The sequence below is a fragment of the Strongylocentrotus purpuratus genome, unplaced genomic scaffold (assembly GCF_000002235.5).
Source record: "Strongylocentrotus purpuratus isolate Spur 01 unplaced genomic scaffold, Spur_5.0 spur5_scaffold_11, whole genome shotgun sequence".
NCBI classification, from domain to species: domain Eukaryota; kingdom Metazoa; phylum Echinodermata; class Echinoidea; order Camarodonta; family Strongylocentrotidae; genus Strongylocentrotus; species Strongylocentrotus purpuratus.
The window spans coordinates 11,436,547-11,457,789 of record NW_022145596.1 but is presented as its reverse complement, the minus strand read 5'-3'; the positions used below and the strand labels follow the sequence as shown (position 1 = coordinate 11,457,789).

The following is a 21,243-nucleotide window of genomic DNA, read 5'->3' as shown; positions in this document are numbered from 1 at the left end:
ACACAGCTAAAATTCATCATATCTAGAGATGATTAGAATCACTCAACAGTTTTAAACATGTTTATAGACAAAATTTCCCCGTGTGAACATCGTTTATACGATGTTGGGATAGATACGAAGTCGCGATCCATACGCCCCTAAAAGCAGGCTGCAGATACGAAGTTCGTATCTAGAGAGCTTGACATTTTGTGTGTGAAAGGAAATTCGTGTTTAAACGTGTTTAAACTGGATGGAGCGTGCGCTTTGATTGACATGACATGACCTTCAATGCGCAATGGCACTACTGCGCATTTTACGAGCAGTAGTTAATCACGAAACTATTAACGATCGCAACGAAATTTCTGTGTGTGAAAGGCTCGTGATTAGTTTAAACACGTTCGAAACACGTTTATACTAGTCATGTTTATAGAATTTTAGCTGTGTGTGAAAAGGCTGAGAGAGAGGTTTGAGCTAAGAAAGATAACAAACAGTCCTTTTCAGGACTACTATATGCTAAGAAAGATAAAGATAAGAAAGATAGCAAACAGTCCTTTTCAGGACTCCTCAAACCTCTCTCTCTCTCTCTCTCTCACACATGGTGCAACCGCAAACCTACTGTATAAAAGACAAGTAGTTATCTCAAGGATGTTTGAGCAATGTGTAATTTTATTACTTTTATTGATTTGCATTTGCAGTAGATATAAATGATTCAGTCTACGAGATAGTCTTTATTTTCATTTTCATTAAAAAAACATAGTTACATAACACAGAGCATGATCAATTGATAAACAACACAATGCAATAAGACAAAACAAATGTTTACAACGTCAGGACACTTGAGCTATTAATTGATTCATAGATTTGCAGCTTATAGGGAAAAAATATATTTACAAAGTTAGGACCACTGAGTTGTTAAATGTTTCTTAGGTTTGCAGCTTATCAGAACAAAAATATTTACAAAGTTAGGACCACTGAGTTGTTAAATGTTTCTAAGGGCGCGTTTATCAGGGCTTGCCACTAGATATGTACATATCGTACCCCACTATCATACCCCACTATCGAACCCCACTATACGATCGTGATTTGCGGGATGTTGCGTTAATCGACTCTTCACGATTCACAATAAAGGCCTTGTCTCTTCGCAGCTGCTCAGCGCTATTTCTCCGAACCGGAAACTATAGCCTGGGAATTCCTATTTGTATGTGAGGTTCAAAACAGCTTTGCATTTATCGATCTCTCAGAAACGTGATTCTGGCTGTATGTCACATTCAAAACACACCTTTTTGCGTCCTTAGAAATGCCCATATCTAAAGCCCTTTAAAAAAAGGCTTTGCGTTTATAACCTTCTAAATTTGCCTGAGAGACGTTTGAGAAACCTGATTCTAGCCAAAAATTTGGTCGATAAACGCAACCTTAGATGTGCAGCTTATAAGAATACAATATTTACAAAGTTTTGTCACTGAGTTGTTAACAAAATATTTACCAAGTTAAGACACTGGCCTTTAATTTTCATTAAAGCCTATCTTTACAGATCCCTTTATTACACTCGAGCTATATTTGCACAACTAAGAGTAAGACTAAATACTGAAAATTTAAAAAAAAATGTTCACACTGCAAGCAGAAATCTTTGATTTTTCTCATATTCTGGTGTTTCATCAGTAGTTGCACTGGCAAACACAAAGAAAACTAAAATCAAAAGAAATCAACCTCTGGATTTTGGTTATGATCACGTGACTCTTCTTGCTTCCATGCAATCGCATGCCGAGCAGCGACATTTCACTCATGCACACTACTCACCAAAATATCGTACTGAGCAAACACCAGTGTTTTTATGGGCTTTTCCAGTAGTGGAAATAGTAGTCTAAAAAAAATGGAAGATTTTTCAAAATGATGTTTGGGATGTGTAAATGAGCTTAATGTAGATAAAATGCCTTGCTTAAGGACATTGGTGCCATGCTGGGGATCGAAACCATGACCTTCGCATCTCCGGTCAAGTGTGTAAACTACTTGACTACGTACATCACCTCTATTATTATTGATAAGGTCCAATATATTTCCCTCTGTTTTCCATTTTCTTTGCCTGATTCATAGGTACTATGTGTTAGACCAGACTGATGGTCTCCATGATATGGGTGTTATCCGTTGGCAACTCCTTCTCTGTTTCATAGCAGTGTGGATCATTGTCTATCTCTGTATCATCAAGGGAGTGAAGACATCTGGCAAGGTTGGTGGAAACTCCTCAAATTTATTTATTGGCAGGCCATTGCTCCCTGCCCCCATCCCCCCATTATCCCTGCATTACCCCCCCCCATCCCTAACTTCTGCCTACGCTCGTGCTTAGACTATCGAGATTCAGAATTTTACCTTCCTATCAAAGGAAAAAGAAACATAATTACTTGAGAGAGAGAGAGAGAGAGAGAGAGAGATAAAGAGAGAGGAGGGGGGGGGGGGGGGTCATTATGTCCCCCACTGTAAAATCTTGAGTAAAAAAAACCCAGTTTCTACAGGATAAATTTGAACAATTCAGAATTTATCTTGTTTCCATTCAGGTGGTATACTTCACAGCGACGTTTCCGTTCCTTGTCCTTTTCATCCTCCTCATCCGAGGGCTAACTCTAGAGGGCGCTATGGATGGTGTCCTCTATTTTATCAGACCACGATTCGACAAGCTTCTAGAAGCAAAGGTAAATGATGATTTTTCTTCATCTGCATGATAACTTGGTGACACCTGGATACAACGTTTCTTACCTGGTTAACTTTCTGGTGTCAAGCTAGTTAGCAAAAAATTGCTCCTATAAGTGATAGAAAATATCAGGATTTTATTTACCAAGTCCGTGAATTGGAAAATAAATTGCTATCATTAAATTGAAAGTTGGTGAATGAAATAAAGATATACTCATTTATTTACCGCATAGGGAAAATATAGCCTTAAAAGCATGCTATTCAATTTGTATTACCGGTATACAAACAATTTGTCACACTCTTTTTGATTGAAGGTATATACAAATTTAAACAAATTTTGGTAGTATAAATTATATGTATCAATTGTCTTTCATCTGTAAAATAGTGTTGGTTTCCTGTATTTGGGTGAATATTGGCACAAAAACAGAATAATAATAATAATTGAGTTGTATTTGTTTCAAAATATACCAGCATTATTCTCATGGTCAAAACTCAGACTCCTATTTTTGCATAATTTGCACTGATGTGGGTGTATTTTTTGGGGGTGTTTTTAGTAGCTTGAATTGATTGAATTAAAACAACAAAGTTTATATTAGAATATAATAGATTGTTAATCCTCATGGTAATCAAATTTCCTTTGATACATATCAAAAGAATAGTACCAGGAACAACTTGATCTGTGTTTGTCACTTTTCGCCCATGGTGGTTTGATTTCTAAATTGTCATTAAAATTATATTCCCGTCCTATTCATTTTTCGTTCAAGTATTGCTCTTCTGATTATTTGGTGAAAATATATATATTCTCAACCCTTCAAACCATGGAGCTTTGCATTCCAGGTTTAAACATTGAATGTACATCTCTCCCATTTATGTAATGTTTGCTTCATTTCCCCTAACATTGCTAGTTGTTAATTGCTGCATATGGAAGTTATGTATGGATGTATAAAAACTCCCTTCTTTCATGCATAATACACATTTAAGGTGATAGGTGGTTTTGTGCACCAATGTGTCCCACTGGCGTACCTATGGGGGGGGGGGCAGGGGGGGCAGAGTGCCCCCCCCCCTGACGGGCTCCAGGGGAAAAAAAGAAAAAGGGGAAAGAAAAGAAAAGAAAGGAAAGGAAAAAAAAGAAAAAAGAAAAGGGAAGAAAAAAAGGAAAGAAAGAGAAAAAAGGAAAAAAAAGAAAAGGGAAGAAAAAAAGGAAAGAAAGAGAAAAAAGGAAAAAAAGGAAAAGGAAAGAAAAAAGGAAGAAGAAGAGAAAAGGAAGAAAAAGGGAAAAGAAAAGGAAAGGAAAAAAAATGAGGAAATTAAAAAAAAAAGACCATGGCCGTACGCACCAGGGGGGGGGGGGCAGTTGACCCCAGATATTTTGAAAACGTACAGTTTTTTCCTGAAAATGTAGTGTAGGCCTATACCAAATCCTTCAATTCTACTTTTGAAAATGCAAAAGTACCCTCATGACCAGGTTCGGTCGCTCGAACTCCCTTCACTCCTTTTGCTTTTGAGATTCTTCGAAAACTTTTAACGCATCTTTCCCCCTCCCCGACCAGAAAAATATTCCGCATACGGCCCTGAAAAATTAAGACAAATGAAAATAGGAAAATATAAGTGATATAACAAATTCGAAACTCTTCGCTGGCGCGAACTGCTTGCTAGCCTATTTTGTATTAATTGTTTTCACTTGCTCATCCCCCTGAAAAAAGAAAAGGATTAGCATTGCCTAGAATACAATTGTGCCTGCCCCGACGGGCCCCGACCTGCAACCATGGCAACAATAACACACAGTGTATGTACCAAATGTTACTAAAAGAGAGTAATTCATTTTTCTCGCTCGCTACACTTGCTCGCGAATAAAATGAATAGATATTGCTTTGGAAACAATTCGTCCCTATTTTCACGAAGTGACGGATTTTCCTCACTGCCGTCACTTCGTGAAAACAGGAACGAATTGTGCCCACCCTTGACCTGCAACAATATCATTAAAAATGGAAGAGTTTTTTCACCCTCTCGCCAAAAAGGAATTGAATCACGTTAAACGCGATTGCGTCCATCCTGACCTGCACCAATAAAAACTAGTTTATTTATTAATTTCTATTAAAAGAGATTTTTTTTTTGCTCGCTCGCTATGCTCGCTCGCCAAAATGGAATTGACACCGCTAACGTGCCCGCCCCAACCTGCAACAACCAGTTAATAATTATGTACCAAACGTTATTCAAAGAAGTTTTGGTGTGCTCGTGCTCGCCAAAACGGAATTTACATTACCTTAGACATGATTGTGTAAGCCCTGCCCTGCAACAAAAAAATCTGAAATTTATGAACCAATTATCATTACAAAAATTTTGCTCGCTCGCTACGCTCGCTCGCCAAAATAGAAATAACACCGCTTTTAATAATCACGTCCCTGACATGGAACAATGAACCCAAGTTTATGTACCATATTTTCCCTATAAAAGAGAAGTGGTTTTTTTGCTCGCTCGCTACGCTCGCTCGCCAAAATAGAAATAACACCGCTTTTAATAATCACGTCCCTGACATGGAACAATGAACCCAAGTTTTATGTACCATATTTTCCCTATAAAAGAGAAGTGATTTTTTTTCGCTAGCTCGTGGAATTATGTGCCTACCACTAACCTGCTACAATATCATTTAAAAGAGAAATGCAGGGGGTTGCCAGCCCGCCAAAATGGGATTGACATTGCCTTAAACACGATTGTGCCCGCCCCCGACCTCCAACAATGAAACAAATTTTATATAGCAATTCATTGAGTGAAAGATGTATTTTGGCTCGCTAGCTAAAATGGGTATGAAATCACCCTAAACACAATATTGTTCCCGCGCCCTGCATGGGACAATTGAACCAAGTTTAAGTAGCAATTATTAAAAAAGAAGTGATTTTTTTTCTTGCTCGCTACGCTCGTTTGCAAAAAAATAAAATTAACGTCGCTAACAAGTGAATGTTCCCACCCCCAACTTGCAACAGTACCAGTTTATATACCAAACGTTACTTAAAGATTTTTTTTTGCTCGCTCGCTCGCCAGAAGTGAAAATTAGCATCGCCTTTTTTGTTTGTGACGGTCGCTTGCCCCCCCTGACGGAGTACCCCAGGTACGCCACTGATGTGTCCCAAACAACAAATGACGTTATATCCATTTTGTTCATCCAAAAAGAATTTCTCTTGATATGACCATTTACTTGTGGTTCTGTCTATCATCACTGATGATACTAAATAACCATAATTCCTAAAAAAAAAAAGAATGTTATATTGCCCTTTAGGTACCAGCACCTGGGTCAGTCGGTTGATTTTTTTCTTCTTTTTCTTTTTTCCCTCTTTGGGCAGATATTTTTCAGTTTTGAACGCTTTAATATATATTTTTGTTATTCATTAAACATTTTTTAAATTTTTTATTTAATCATCCATTAATGGTAAATGATGTATTTTGCTTGATTGGAATGCATGTTTCCCCTGTATGTGGTCTGCAAATAATGATAATAATACTCCGCTTTTATATAATGCTTAATAATTTACAGATATACTATTACCCCAGTCATTGGATTTAATACTTTGCACTGTGTGCACAGTCTCCACTCCCTGGGGAACATTCCAGCCAGGCGTTACTTGATGCTCAAATATACCTATCATATGCATGCTTATACTTACAGGCATATACATGCTTTCTTTACAGCAGTCAGGTAAAATAAACCATCTAACCAATATAGGTGTAACTTATATTGACAAATAATACCATCTTTTGGAAAGCACACTCTGTGAAGACAACCCAATTCCTTGCCGTGAATAATTGTAAGAAAACAATATGGTACATGAATCAGTACCTTTAGTATTTTTTTTGAAAGACGGAGTATTTGCTGTTGCAAATAAACAATCAGTCTATCATCAGATCTGCATTCCATGAAACCAACACAAACCAACACTGTTTGTTTCTCAGGCTTAATGAAAAGTCATGTGGAGGATTCACATCACTGACAAAAACGACAATATTTTGATATCTTTTCAGAGAGTGCCCCAAAACACACACCAGCATTGTCTATCTATACTCCATGCAAGCATTTTTTTACTTCATCTCATTGTCTTTGTATTCAGCTGTCGGTTGCAGAGAGAGAAGTCTGGTAGTGTTTCATGACTTCTCTTGAGGTAAAGACTTCTGAGCCATTTCATTGCTCTCATGGGGGTCCCACCTTGGTCATACTGTTGTAAGTCATAACAGAAAGTCAAAATATTTGAAGAAAGTGTATAGAAAGCCGATTTGATTTGATTTAATGCATACTATTTAAATGTACACAAATGTTCTCCTGGTGGTTGGTTCTTATATTTTTATTTGAGAAATTAATCTGCAATTTCCAATTTAATACTCTTACCAAAAATTATGTCGAGTAATCATAAAGTACATTATTTGCATAGGCCTTTATAGTATCAGATGAACATACACTTGATAACCTTAAATTTGAGTGGGACAATGTTGCTCTTGTGAATATGTACATAGGTTACAATAGGTTGTAATAATATGAAAGAGTCTGTGACATATGATTATTGAATTGGATATTGAAGGGACTTGGTAACATTGTTCAGATGAGAGAAAATGATGCTAAGGTAGTGACTTCAATGCTAGATGTACATTAAAGATAATCTGAAAGTTTGAGTGAAAACAGACCATAATTAATGATACAAATTGGGAAAAAAATGATCTGATCGATTCCTTGATTGGATAGATAGATAGATATTTGGTTTTATTCAGGTACTGATTAAAAAGTCCGAAGACTAAACAAGTCAGTTTACAATATAAAATGCATAACAAAAAATATAACAAGGTAAAAAAACACATGGATGAATTAAATCATTAATAAGTAAAAAAAAAAATATATAATAAGTATATAAGTGTATAATAATAAGTAAATAAATAAGTATATAAAATTACCATAAATAATTATATATAATGTGATCATCTCCCAACTATATCATTACAATTTAATTACATTTTAGGTGAATGAAAATCGTCATAAAGCAATGAATTGGCTCTTTATGCCATTCTAGACATTCAAGTGTTGGAAAGATTTTGTTAAAGCCTGTTTTATTTTCATGGAAAAACAATTGGGAAAATTCAAAAATGGTTGGGAAAATTTACTGTAAGAGGATGTCCTACAGTGACACCTTAAAAAAAACACTATAAATATCTTTGAGGTTTGAGAATTTTTTCAGGATTTTTGGCAGTAACATTTCATGCAAACATTACACAGTTTTTTCTTCAACCTTCAACAATGTTACCGAGTCACTTTAAGGAGGCCATAATTTATTAGGATATTGTCCCAAATCCAAATCAGTAACATATTCTTGTCTAGATCTAGACTGCATCTCCTATATGTACCTGTAGCCAGTAATTCTTGAAATACAGTTCCTTGTAACTCAGGATTATAGAGTGTCACTAAAACTATAAGACCCCGTTCTCACTCACTTTGAAAGTGGTCTTAAGCTATGGTCACAAATCAGAGCAGCGACCGACCGATCAGTAGCCTGCTCGGTTGCTGCTGGAATTAGGCATCGCCAAGCGATTAGGACGGCGCCCGGGCGGCGACTGCCCAGGCACCGAGTGTATTTTGGGCGGCGAGTGAAAAGTGAGCAGGCGCCGCCCAAATTTTAACTCCGCGCTAAAACTTCAGCGGCGACCGAGCGATGCCCTAAAAACGAGCGGTGCCTGGGCGGCCGCCGCCGGGCAGAATTGGATAAAAACTCGCCGCTCGGCCGCCGAGCAGGCTACTTTTGGGTAATGTGACCATAGCATAAGTTAGACCGCTCCAGAGGAACAGGTCTTGAGGAACGGTTTGCGAGCGTTCACATTCCGAGCAGTTTTTATAGCTCAAACCGCTCCACGAGTCAAAGTGGTCTTGTTGCTATGGCAACTCAGGTCAGCGGGTCAATTTTTTCGCGCGCGGAATGCAAACCGTATGTACCCTACTACATGTTTCGCACGGAACGTCACTAGCTCACTTCCGCTCAAAGTACGCTTCCGTTCACAATGCACGTTAGAGCGGTCCAAACCGCTCTTAATAAGACCCGTTCCTCAAGACCACCTCAGAAGGTGGTCTTCTGGAGCGGTCCAGAAGTCCACTTCCTGGACCACTTTGACCGTTCTCACTCACCTAAGAACCGCTCCTGAGGAACGGGTCTTAGTTAGACCGCTCCAACGAAGTGAATGAGAATGGGGTCTATGTTTCAGCAAATAATGTTATGATAGCATCGCCATTAAAGGCTATTGTTTAGAAAGAGACTACATGAAGTTCTTTATGTATGTGAAAAGTATAAGTCCGGTTCAAGGATACCGGTTATTTTGCAATTGATAACCAGGCAATTGCCCTAGATATCTCAAAACGAAGTTTGCACAATAGCTAATTAACCTTCAGAAGGGGGGCAGGGTTAAATTTGATTGCAAGATGTGTTAGATATTCCATATGTGTGTAGTGTTTTAAACAGTATGCAAATTCCAGCAATAACAGTCGTTAAATATATAATTTTGATGATTATATGTCCAAAACATCACAATGTGTTCTATTTTTGCACTATATAAAACGATCATTATTTCCCACAGCTATATTTTTTCTCACAATGTAGGGCCCCTTTTTAGATTCATGATTAGTCTACCTATCAGTAACAAACCTACAGGCCCAAATTGTAAAAAACGTGTAAAAACGCGTCATATGACGTACGAAAACCAAGGTTTGTCGACAAACCTCCTTTGTGAATTCGGGCCACAAAGTCCAGTCTCTTTAGTATTACAAACTTGAAATCAATTTGAATCAATCGCAAGAGGAATGCAAAATCCTTAACTCAACTTCATCATTAACAAATCACAACAAATGAGCAAATTCAGTTGCTCCATCCTCTTGCCTCCTGACAGCAGAAATGTCATTATAATCACAACACTTTTGCACTCATGGAGCATTATGCTACGTTAGCTGTTCTTGAGCATTGTGCCAATCTTATCGATTTCTGTAGTTCCTACCACTATTTTGAAAAGTTCAAAATTATGGTTGTGCCACTGTTAATTGATATTAGTGCACGGTTTCGTTCTGGACCGTCTGTCACAAGAATAGAAAAAGATCTAACAAAACCATTTTTACTAGATGACTGGGTTTGCTAGAATAAAACTACTCTGTATTTAGAGAGATAGAGTTTAAGAAGACTTCAGATCTGCATGTTTGAATTATGTTCTGTTCCATTTCCAAAATAGCATGGGCACAGACCATAATTTAAACATGGAGATCTGAAGACTTCTTAAAACCTATCTCTCTAAATAAATACTTTTATTCTAGCAAACTCAGTCATATGGCCACTTACCGTGTAATGACTCCCATCTTGCTTTGATAGGGTATATTTCTCATTAACTACTGACAGTCCTGACAAGAGAAATGCATTTAAAAAGAAATCATTCTATATGACTTATGTATAAATGGACTCAATTAAAGATAAACTTGAGTTCTGGTAAAATAAAGAAAATGAATTCTCTGTGTACAGTGATTGTTACTTTACCAAGACTGGGCCAAATTTATGATGATTTTGATGACTCCAGAACCTTGCAGGTATACACACCAATACTTACATGCTATATGATCAACTTTTTCTGATCCATTCCACACCTTTTCTTTCACAATGCAATCACATTACCAGAACTCACCTTTATCCTTTTGTGTTGCATTGTTTTGTGGTTGAACGTCAAGCCTAAAAATGTTGGCCCAACAATATTCAGAATATATAGATGTACTGTGTTGTTACAGACTGAAGCTGAATTTCATGCACTTACTCATGTTTTCTGAACTGTATTCATTCATTACAAACATGATAGTTTAAATTCTTTTCTTGTGTGAATAAATGATAATCATTCATTTTTTTTCTCCGCTATTCATTCAGGCCTATTTTCAGAATTCTTTGTCTGCTAACCTAAAATTCCCATTCTAAACTCACACTTTCTGAACTTTACATTTCAGAACATTACAATCATGTACAATCATGATGTTTCAAATCCCTTTGAATGAGAATCATTCCATGTTTATTTTCTGTTATTCCTTCAGGCGTATTTAGGATTTTTTTTGATGGATTTGTTTAATAACCTGAAAATTGCATTCTAAACAGATGCATTACGAACTTTCTTCTCACATTACAAGCATCTTAAGGTAAATTACACTGCACTAGAATTTGTATTCATTCTATGAAAGCAAATCCCTTTCTTGAGTGCTGGAATGAGAATCTATCTCTCTCTCTTTCTCGTTATTTATTCAAGCATAACTTTCAAGCAAATCCCTCTCTTTAGTGCAAGAATGAAAAACTATTCATTATATTTGTACTCTTGCATCACTGGAAGACCACACTGCAGAATTCCTTTGCTTATAGCTGCATTGTAATTCTGAAAGCAGTATTATCAGTGAGAGAGTATCAGCTCTTAAAATAAACACAAGATATTTTTAGTGAAAATGCATGTATTTACATGTATATCCTAAATAATCTGCACTGTTACCGGTAATTAACAAGTTCCTTCATATTAATGCAGGCTTTCCACAGTTTACTTTGTAGGAGTGGTGTTGAGCTCTATATTGCTGTGTGTAGTGTGGGGTTGTGTTGGGGGTATAGAGTGGATGAATGGCAAATAAACTCTAGTTTATTCATACATTCTCCCCCTCCTCTCTTCTATTTTTCTTTTTCTTTACACCAAATACCATTTTCCCCTACAAAAATACAACTTTCTTCTTTCTCTGTTTTTCTCTGTTTTGTTGTTTTTCTTGTTCAAGTTTGCTTTTTTCCTCTCGATCCCTTTGTATATATTTTCATCCTCTCCTTTTCAAATTTTAAGCTATCCCTTTTGTAAATATTTCCCCCATATTTAATCATGTGTAGTTTTGATAACTTTGAAACATTTTTAAAAGTGAAACATTGATGGATTATGTTATATGGGGGACCTTGCTCTTACAAGCCCAGCTTTTCTAAGGTCTCCACTTTCTTTCATTTGGATTATATATCGACTTAAAATTGCACTTAAATTGTTTTTTTCTTATGCTGTTTTTTGTTCTATTATTATATGTAAAAATGTTGTGAAAGAAATAAATAAAATGAACCTTGAACCTTGAACCTTGAACCTTTGAATCTTGCAGCTGTGGTCTTTCAAAATGATCGCTGAGTCAAGTCATGAAATTATCCCCATACAGTCGAGTAGCTCAGTGATCACCATTGCAAGATAAACATGGAGATAAAAACTATTAGCACATGACTGATTTCATTAATTGCTTTTAAAAACAGATATGCATACATCAAGTTTCATTAGAATGTATTCATCATGACCGGATCCCATGTTGGCCTTTGATAGGTATATTAATCAGATTTTATTGATACTCAATGATAAGTAGGAAGATACACAACATTTAAGTGGGTGCGAAGTGTGATAGTATAGTATTAATGACTGCTTTGAGAGAAATAGTTGTTTTTATACGCTCAAGGGAAGGTTAGAATTGTGCTATTACCCGAGGCGTGCCGAGGGCAATAGCCCAATTGTAACCTTCCCGAGAGCGTATAAAAACAACTATTTCTCGAATATTAAAGCAGTCATTAATACTTTTATATGCCAAAAAAAAACAACTAAAAACTAAAAAATAAAAAAACTTTTGTCGAAGATGGGATTCGATCTCTTGCGTACAAAAGGTGATGTAACTAAAATCACCGCCTTAAACCGCTCGGCTATCGCGCTCTGTTACCATACAATGTATTTTTTTCTTATATATATACATTAAAATGGATTGAAAACGGCTTCGCGTGGTGGATGCTTCGCGGCTGCTCCATTAAACAGGCCCTTCTTTTACTTTTGCAATGCATATTGGCACGAATTTAGATCAAGATCTATCGGCAGATGTTGTTTTTTGTTTTTGGAAGTTTATTTCGTCTTCATGTCAACAATGCAAGATAAAATTGTCGGTAAGATCGATCGAGATTCAATTGTATTGAAATTACCGACCAATTCTTCGCACACGTACGGTATCCTCGATCGCTCAGACCATTTTTTAACATGTTAACCTATGGGGTAACCATGGAGACTGAACTATTTTCCCAATAACCATGGTTACTGGGATTATAGAACTGTTTTAACCATGGTTACTGGGAATTTTACAGAAATAGTTGAAGTTTATGAATGCAATTTCGACCAATCAGATAGCTGGATTTCTTAAGTGAGGTATATAATTATATAATATTGACTGGCCTTGAGGGGTATATCAGAAATATTGACCAAGCTCAGATCATATTGCCCCGAGTCGAAAGACGAGGGCAATATGGTCTTAGCGCGGTCAATATTTCTGATATCCCCCGAAAGTAAAGCCAGTCAATATTTTTATTGTTATCCAAATCAGACATCTAGAGCAAATACAGACATCCACCATGACAATCTCAAGAACTGAACAAACTTTGTCAAACCAACACTGTGCATCCAGTGCTTGACAAAATTTTCGATACACTACAAACAGTGTGTATTTGGTGTGATTATTACGTCACAATAGAGTGCGCGCAAAGTGCGCAGGTTCTCGTACGCATAATATTAATAGATGCGCAATGAAAATGCGAGACCGTGGAAAATACCAAGGTATATTTTCACTCGTCTCTACACGCAAAGTCAATACGCGCAGGGAGACCAAGGAAAATACAAAGAATATACCCCTCCGTTCCCACTGCTAGTGAAAACTAGGGCAATACGGTTTTGTAAATGACCAGCTCAGATGTCTGATACGGGTAATAATTGTCTTTATCAAAGTGAACTACATGGGTAATAGTATATTTGTAAAGCGCTTACAGACATTTGTATTAAGCGCTATATAAAAATTAAATATTATTATTATTATTATTATTATCATTATTATTATTATTATTATTAATAAAATTTGGAGTGGACTATTACGCTATTATTATTATTATTATTATTATTATAAATCTGAGATGATATTAAGTTTCCTTGAGAATCTTGTTACACCTATATACAAGGTGGATTTTAAAACCCCTGTAAAGTGTTGGGAGTCCCCAAAATTTCACTTAAATTGTATCATAATGTGAAAGAGGATGTCATTTAAGACACATTTCTGCAAGGATTTTAAAAACAAATTTGTTTGAAGTCAACTGTTATTGACAGAACACAAAATTTAGGTTTTCTGCTTACAACAGAAAACCCAAATTATGTATTCTTTTATTCAAACACATTTCCTTGATTTCCTTGAATGCTGTGAGCACCGAAATAAGTAGCCTATAGCTAGCAGAGCCGGGGTAATATTTGAGCGCTATGAGCACCATGCAGGATGGATATGTGCGCTATACAAATATCCATTATTAGGTGGTCTGTTATCAACAGACCACCTATTGATTTCGTCAGAATTTTCTTTATTATTATTATTATTATTATTATTATTCTTTATTTTTATTTCTCCCCGTTTTTTGTGGCCCGGATAACTCAAGTTTGGTTTAGTTAATTTCATTAAATTTCGGCACAATTATAGGTCATTGTAATGAGACGTGACAGGAACATTTTCAAGGTCATTAGGTTATCGTGACGTCATCCAGGCGCCATTTTGTGAAATCACGTTATCCATCATATCTTCATGATGCATCAGCAAAGGTCATTCATATTCATATCACATATACTTTAGGTCCAGGGTCAACAGGTCATGTCATCAAAGGTCACATAAAGGTCATGACGCGCGCGTATGTGCGCGTCAAAATTTTAAATTGCTCAAAATCACTTAACTATTAAACGAGAGTACGAATCAGGTCATTTTAAGCATTTCAACATTTTCCGTCCGTTTGTGTCCCCGCGCGCGGTGTGCGCGCTCACAGCGCGCGAAAAAGGTCAAATTCAAAATGTTTACATGATTTGGATTCCTCTTAATGTAATTAACAATTTACATTAATTTCAGTCACTCTTCATATTTCATAAGGCCGTGAGCGTGCGTCAAAGTTCAAAATCCGCGCGTGCTGCTATGGGCAATATAATGCAAATTTCATCAAAAACATGCCATTTTAAAAATCGATATAGCTTTTCAGATAGTCCATTGACCCCCATTTTTTATATCATGGTTGGAAAAAGCATGAGTTGGAGATATGATTTCATACCACCTTGACTCGTACAAAGTGAAACAAAGTCATCATATTGGCATCTAAACTCAAACAAATGTATTTTGTTGATGACGTCATTTTTGTCTTTGTTCAATTGAGATTATCTCACTTATCTGTGATCACTTTTCTCTCAGATTTTGATATGTTGTAGCTGAGATAATTCTCTATCAAAAATATGTCATTCATTTTTTATTTCGATGACGTCATCATAGTTAAATATTCCATTAAAGGCGGTAATGCATAATTTGTCATATTTGCGTGTTATGTCTATGGGAGGTCACTTTTTTCAAAACATGAATCTGCATGACAATGTGTTTTGACCAGCGTCTCGGTTGTTATTCAAAATAGTTTTCAACCAAATTTTAGTATGTTGTAGCTGAGACTTTATGCTATCTAAATATTTCCTCATTTTTTCAATCAGATGTCAGGATCATGCTCATACTCATCATCGTCATCATCATCATCAATATGATCATGATCATCATCTTCATCAATGTCACCACCATCATCATCATCATGGTCTAAAGATGATCATCATCAACATCATCATGATCATGATCATTATCATCATCATTAACATTATCGTTTTTATCATCAAATACCATTATCATTATCATCATCATCACCTTTACTATCATGATCATCATCATGTTCATCATGATCATCATTGTTTACATGTCATATATAATTTCTCCCATTCTCAAATCTATCATGAGACTTACACAGACCACCTTATTCGTCTTCGTGACGAATTAAATTTCTAGTATTTTAATTGAATTTGTACAAAAACACAATTCAATTAAAATAAATTTGTGACCACACTTTTGTGTGCACGATTACTCAAAATTGAACCGTCCAATTTCTTTCAAATTTAACACAGTCATAGGTCATTATCTTAAGACGTGACAGGAACATTTCCAAGTTCATCAACATATCGTGACGTCATCTAGGCGCCATTTTGTGAAGTGCTCTGAGAATCAATTCATGACCATATCTTCATAACCAAAAATCTTTTCTCATTCATATTAAACACGATTAAGGACAATATCCTTCTGGTCAACTTAAGGTCAATTAACGCGCGCGTACGCGTCCGTCCGCGCGTCGGTGCGCGCAAAAATAAAAAATGCTCAAAATCACTTTTTGATCAAATTAGAGTACGTTTTAGGCCATTTCAAGCATTTTGAAAATTTTGCGTGCGCACACCTTTCCACGCGCATAAATTTGCGCGCGCGTTTTTGTTCGTAATGGTCGAACGCAACCTAGAATCGCCATTCTTTGTCTATCATAGTATTGCCCATTTTTTTCCGAACAATTTGATACCATGTTTATCTCTTTATGACCATTAATAACGAAATGAGCGTCCTTTCAAGGTAAATGTCTGTGCGTGCGAGCTCTTGTAATACATAGCATATATGGCCAAAAACATGGCTATACGAAATACATTATAGCTCTTTAGGATGCAAGTTGACCCCACAATTTTGTGCGTGTCAAACTCGTGAGAAATAATCGAGCCAGTTGTAAATAACATCGCGCACCAGCTGCTGGTGACAATGACAATGTATATTACGCGTATAACAAAATGCGCACCATACACGAACTCTATTGTGACGTCACAATCAGACCCATATCTCCGTTGTTTTATCTTTGTTTACGCTGAGCTTTGAGTATGTTGTAGCTGAGAAAATAAGCTATCACAAGTGTGCCCTTTATTTTTCGATCAGATGCCGGGATCATGCTCATATTTCACTTACAAAGTGGGATTTGATAATTCCATTTTACGTTTACGTGTAATCTCTAAGTGAAATGTTTTGGTATATCGGTAACGCACTTGACTTCCGACCTCGAGGTCCCTGGTTCGAGTCCGGGCGTCTCCAACAATTTTTTTTCTTCACTTTTTTTTCTTTTTGACCTTTCACTCTACCATCTTCTTTGAATATTAAAACACGTACAATCGCAAATAATGTAATAAACAACCATATTTACTTTATTATTACCCTATTATCACTACATCCATTACTTTTTGCGCGTAATCCTTATGGAAGATGACTTTTTCTCAAATCTGGATTCTACATTCTTGTCTTTTGCGAGCAATATCGCCGTTATTTCGGCTTGCTTTTTGTTGATTTTTGAGTATGTTGTAGCTGAGACTATATACTATCTAAATGTTCTCTCATTTTTTTCCGTCTGTCATCGTAGTCTGTTAATGATAATCATCAACATCATCATGATCATCATGATCATCATCATCGTCATCACCATTACTACCAAGATCATCATCATCATGATCATCATCATGATCATCATTGTTTACATGTCTATATAACTTTTCCCTTTCTCATTATAGTAAATATTATAATCTATCATAAGACTTGAAGACAGACCACCTAATTCGTCCCCATGACGAATTAAATTTCTAGTTATTATTATTATTATTAGGGAGCTCACAGTCCAGAGACTTATTAGTCACAGTCTAAAGATTGATTCACATGACCGAAACTAGATCACGTACAACACCACAATATGCTGCAACTGGTTACCATCATTTATACCCAATATTGGTTGTATCGATCATGACTAAATGTTCATCATTTAAACAAAACTATTTTTTTTTTTTTTTTAGTGCAGCTTCATGAATTGGACTTTTATGTCTTTAAAGAGCTTTATGGATGATAGGGATAAGATTGTAAACTTATGTAAAGCTCAATTATCTACTCTTAATTGCCCCATGGCACACACAGAATATGTGTCGAGTTCAAATATGACAAAGTAAAGTGTGTTGAAATAATCACTTAAATGATATGCTTTAATTCTGCTGGTAATAGAATGTCTATGTACAGGTATCTAACTTTTTATAGGAAGTTCTCCTTGGTTATCTGTCTTCAACACAATATTAAAGTCTTGATCATTATGTTGTCATCCTTTGTCATCCTGTCATCAATATAACAAGAGTGCGTTCAATAGACACTTTTTCACCCTAGAATCACGATTTTCAAAGACGTTTAGTTTAAAACACGGTTGCGTTCAAGCGATTTTTCAACTACTGAGGGCTAGAAGATTAAATCTATGATAAATAATTGAATACCGGTAATGCTCTCTGGCTCTTACTAGAAAAGATGGTCATTCCATAATTTAGGTCTCAAGTGAGGCAATAATATTAATTTTTACTATGAATATAGATACATTTTCATCTTTTTTGTTCCAGAATCCCTTTTTTATGTATCCTAATTTTTAAAGTTTTCAATTGTATGGCTGCATGTGTCCATACTGCTACTTGTTGATAAATCCTTGTGTTTTAGGATGTCATACATCTTTCTGGTCTGAAGTATTGCACTTTACATTTCTATGATTTTACAGATTGCATTGTCAAATATCAATAATGTGGCTGTATCTGATATTTTAATCCCATTTTCCTATCTATATATTGTGAGAACTCGTATTTTTATTGCACAAACATATGACTAACTCTTTATTCACATAGTGTTTAAATAAAAAAAGGCATTTTCTTGTGCATGTATTGCGAGATGATTTTGCATGCAGTTATAGCAAAATCATTGTAAAATCTTAAAGTGAAATAATCTTGACAATTTTTTTTTATCCATGAACACAGTCAGGAGGTATGAAATCTAAACAAACCAACAGATCTGATTGGTTAATTTTTGGTTCTTTTTGTTTGCCCAGGTGTGGCTCTCCGCAGCCAATCAGGTGTTCTTATCGTACGGCGCCGGATGGGGAGGGATTCTTACACTGGCAAGCTACAACAAGTTCCAAAGAAATTGCCTCAGGTGAGTGCTCCTTGATTAAAGGATTGCAAGACGTCACAGGTTTGACTCCTGGGGGGTGTTTTACCAAGATCCTAAGTTGAACTTAGCTCTAAGTTGGAATTAATAAGTACGGAGAGCCTTAAATGAAATATATTCAGAAACAAAAATTCAAGTATTTTAGACTTTTTTTTTTATAAATTCCACTTCAAGAACATGAAATCTCCTTGATAATAGAAAATTATGAATGATTTGAATCAACATTTTATGCCTTAAAAAAAAAACCTTTTACAAAATATTTTCATAGATGCTAACAGCTTTCCATAAATGTCAAGTCCAACTTAGAGATAAGTTCGACTTAGGATCTTTGTAAAACACCCCCAGGACATAACCCGATCGACTGTTACATGCCTTGATGAGACAAGTTTCCACAAGGTTCTGCTTTTAGTGCTTATTGTCCTAATTGGTCAACTCATTTGGTCAATTTCCTCAAAACAACAGCATCAAAACATTGAACAGCAAAACTTATGTAAATTGTATATCGTCCAATCACAGAAATGGGGAAACAAATTTCTGACTATCCAAAAACAAAAATATTAATTACAATTTTTTGGGTGGTTAGTTTTAGTTAAAATTGCAACTTCAAATTGTTTGATAACATGTTTAACTTTGTTTTATGATATTATATGTTGATAACCCAGATTAAACAATCAATAACTCACTTTATAAGCTTATCTATGCATCCTTGAGGTTTGGTATTGAAATGGCCAAAAAGTAGCGAGTTATCTTTTCAGTATGGAGATCAAATGTATAGGCATACCCCCCCCCCTTTATGTGTAGTAAGTGATTTGTTGTTTTTTGTAGCGTCTTTTAATGTATTATGTTACGGGGTCAGCTAATCACAAGGCTTGTTCCTTTCTTGCTGTCCCTCTCATACTTAATCCAAATGTATACTTTGTTATTAATTTTTCTTGTGAATTTTACCCTTTGTATCATGTTGATTTATAAATGTTTGCATGTTTTTTCTGGATTTTTATGATTTTTATTGAATTGAAATGGAAAAATTGAAAATAAAACAAATTGTGCTAATGATAACGCTGTGCACCTGTCTTCTTGAATTGAATACCGTTCATTGGGTATCTGAGCACAATTCCCTGTATTATGAAGACTGGTATTTTGTTTAGTCTGGCTCTGTCAAGAAAAAAGGTGTGTGTGTTATGTGATCAATATTTCATCTCATGTTTCAAAGAAAATCTGATTCATTGGTGTATGTACAATATATTGTGATATTTATCTAGCAAATATAGTATCAAAAGGTAGTTTGAAAAAGTGGGCATATGCCATTACTGAGCAGCTGAATTTTTATGGTGTCTTAAATGTGTTATAATTTTATGGTATTATAAAAAATCATTGACTCTGGGAAGATATATTTACCTCCTGCTAACACACAAGATAACACTAAAAGATATGGAGTCCACCAAAACAAACACAAGCAGATGCCAGTCCATGGTATGAAATAAAATCAACTTTCAAGGACTACTTTTAATCTAATCTTGATGTGGGTACTGTTTTGAAAGTGACCCGTCAGCAAAAACTGTTTTGCATACAATCGACCCATCGGTGGTTGACAACTGGCATTTTATTCATGGTTTGGAGTATGATGGAAATGTGACATATCATAGAACCCCATGCATGGAACATATTTAGAATCAGGGCATGTCCTTTTGCTTGTATACAAGTGTACCTGGGTTCATATTGATCCACAAGTCACTTTTATGTTGATTGAGTGTGTTTGTACATGTACTTTAATATTATCGCTATATAGACATAACATTAGAAGCTCATCTTGTGAATGTATCTCTTCAGAAGAAGTATGTGCATGAAGCTGGAATTGTATTTTTTAATATGCTGGCATGAAAAACCCAAACAGAACAAAATATTATTTGACAATGGTTCCATTTATCTCTGCATATTGACATGCTAGATGGACAGCCACATTAATTAGGTACTATATGTTCCATACACAGGTACATTGAATGTGTGACTGAAAAGTTAACAAAATTTCAATGTTCTTTCTGTCTGTTTAGGGATGCACTGATCATTGTGTGTGCAGGGTCTTTGACCAGTATCCTGGCAGGCTTTGTCATCTTTTCAGTCTTAGGGTTCATGGCCCATGATGCAGGGGTAGGCATTGAAGATGTTGTATCATCAGGTAAGCTGGAGGCTCCCTGTTAACCCAAATGGCTACCGGAACCATGTGGGTCCTGTATTAAAGTCTATGAGAATGAGAGATTTCTGGAGCCAATGGGATCAAACCAAAGGCAAAGACCAAAACAGTTTTCTTGTGCATGGCTTTAGGTTAAGGTAGCAGCTAGAGTGTACAAAAACCAGTCATGAAATTTGGCAGTAAAGTATGTCAACTATATTGCCTCGCAAGGGAATGAGACAAAGATGTCAAAACAATGGTTGATGTTTGATAAATGTGAATATAGATAAAGATGTAAATGTACATGGAAATGTATAAGTGAAAGCATAAGATATAAGCCAAGCCGCCATGAGAGGATCTTGAAATATCAATAAAATGCTTAATGAAAACAAATTCTTTCTATTTTAATTTGATGCAGAATTATGTTGTAACTGCTGTTTGGTAGAAGTTTCTAGGCTGCTAGTTTTACAAGTAT

General features: G+C 35.9%; 1 protein-coding gene across 1 annotated transcript in view; it reads left to right on the top strand.

Annotated features, from left to right (window-relative positions):
- Positions 1-21,243, top strand: part of LOC587709 (sodium- and chloride-dependent glycine transporter 1) — a 46,171-nt gene that overhangs the window by 12,262 nt on the left and 12,666 nt on the right. The window contains exons 5-8 of the mRNA XM_030980644.1: positions 2,071-2,203; positions 2,529-2,663; positions 18,483-18,586; positions 20,650-20,774. Coding sequence (XP_030836504.1) covers positions 2,071-2,203; positions 2,529-2,663; positions 18,483-18,586; positions 20,650-20,774 — 497 coding nt within the window. The remainder of the gene's footprint in view (positions 1-2,070; positions 2,204-2,528; positions 2,664-18,482; positions 18,587-20,649; positions 20,775-21,243) is intronic.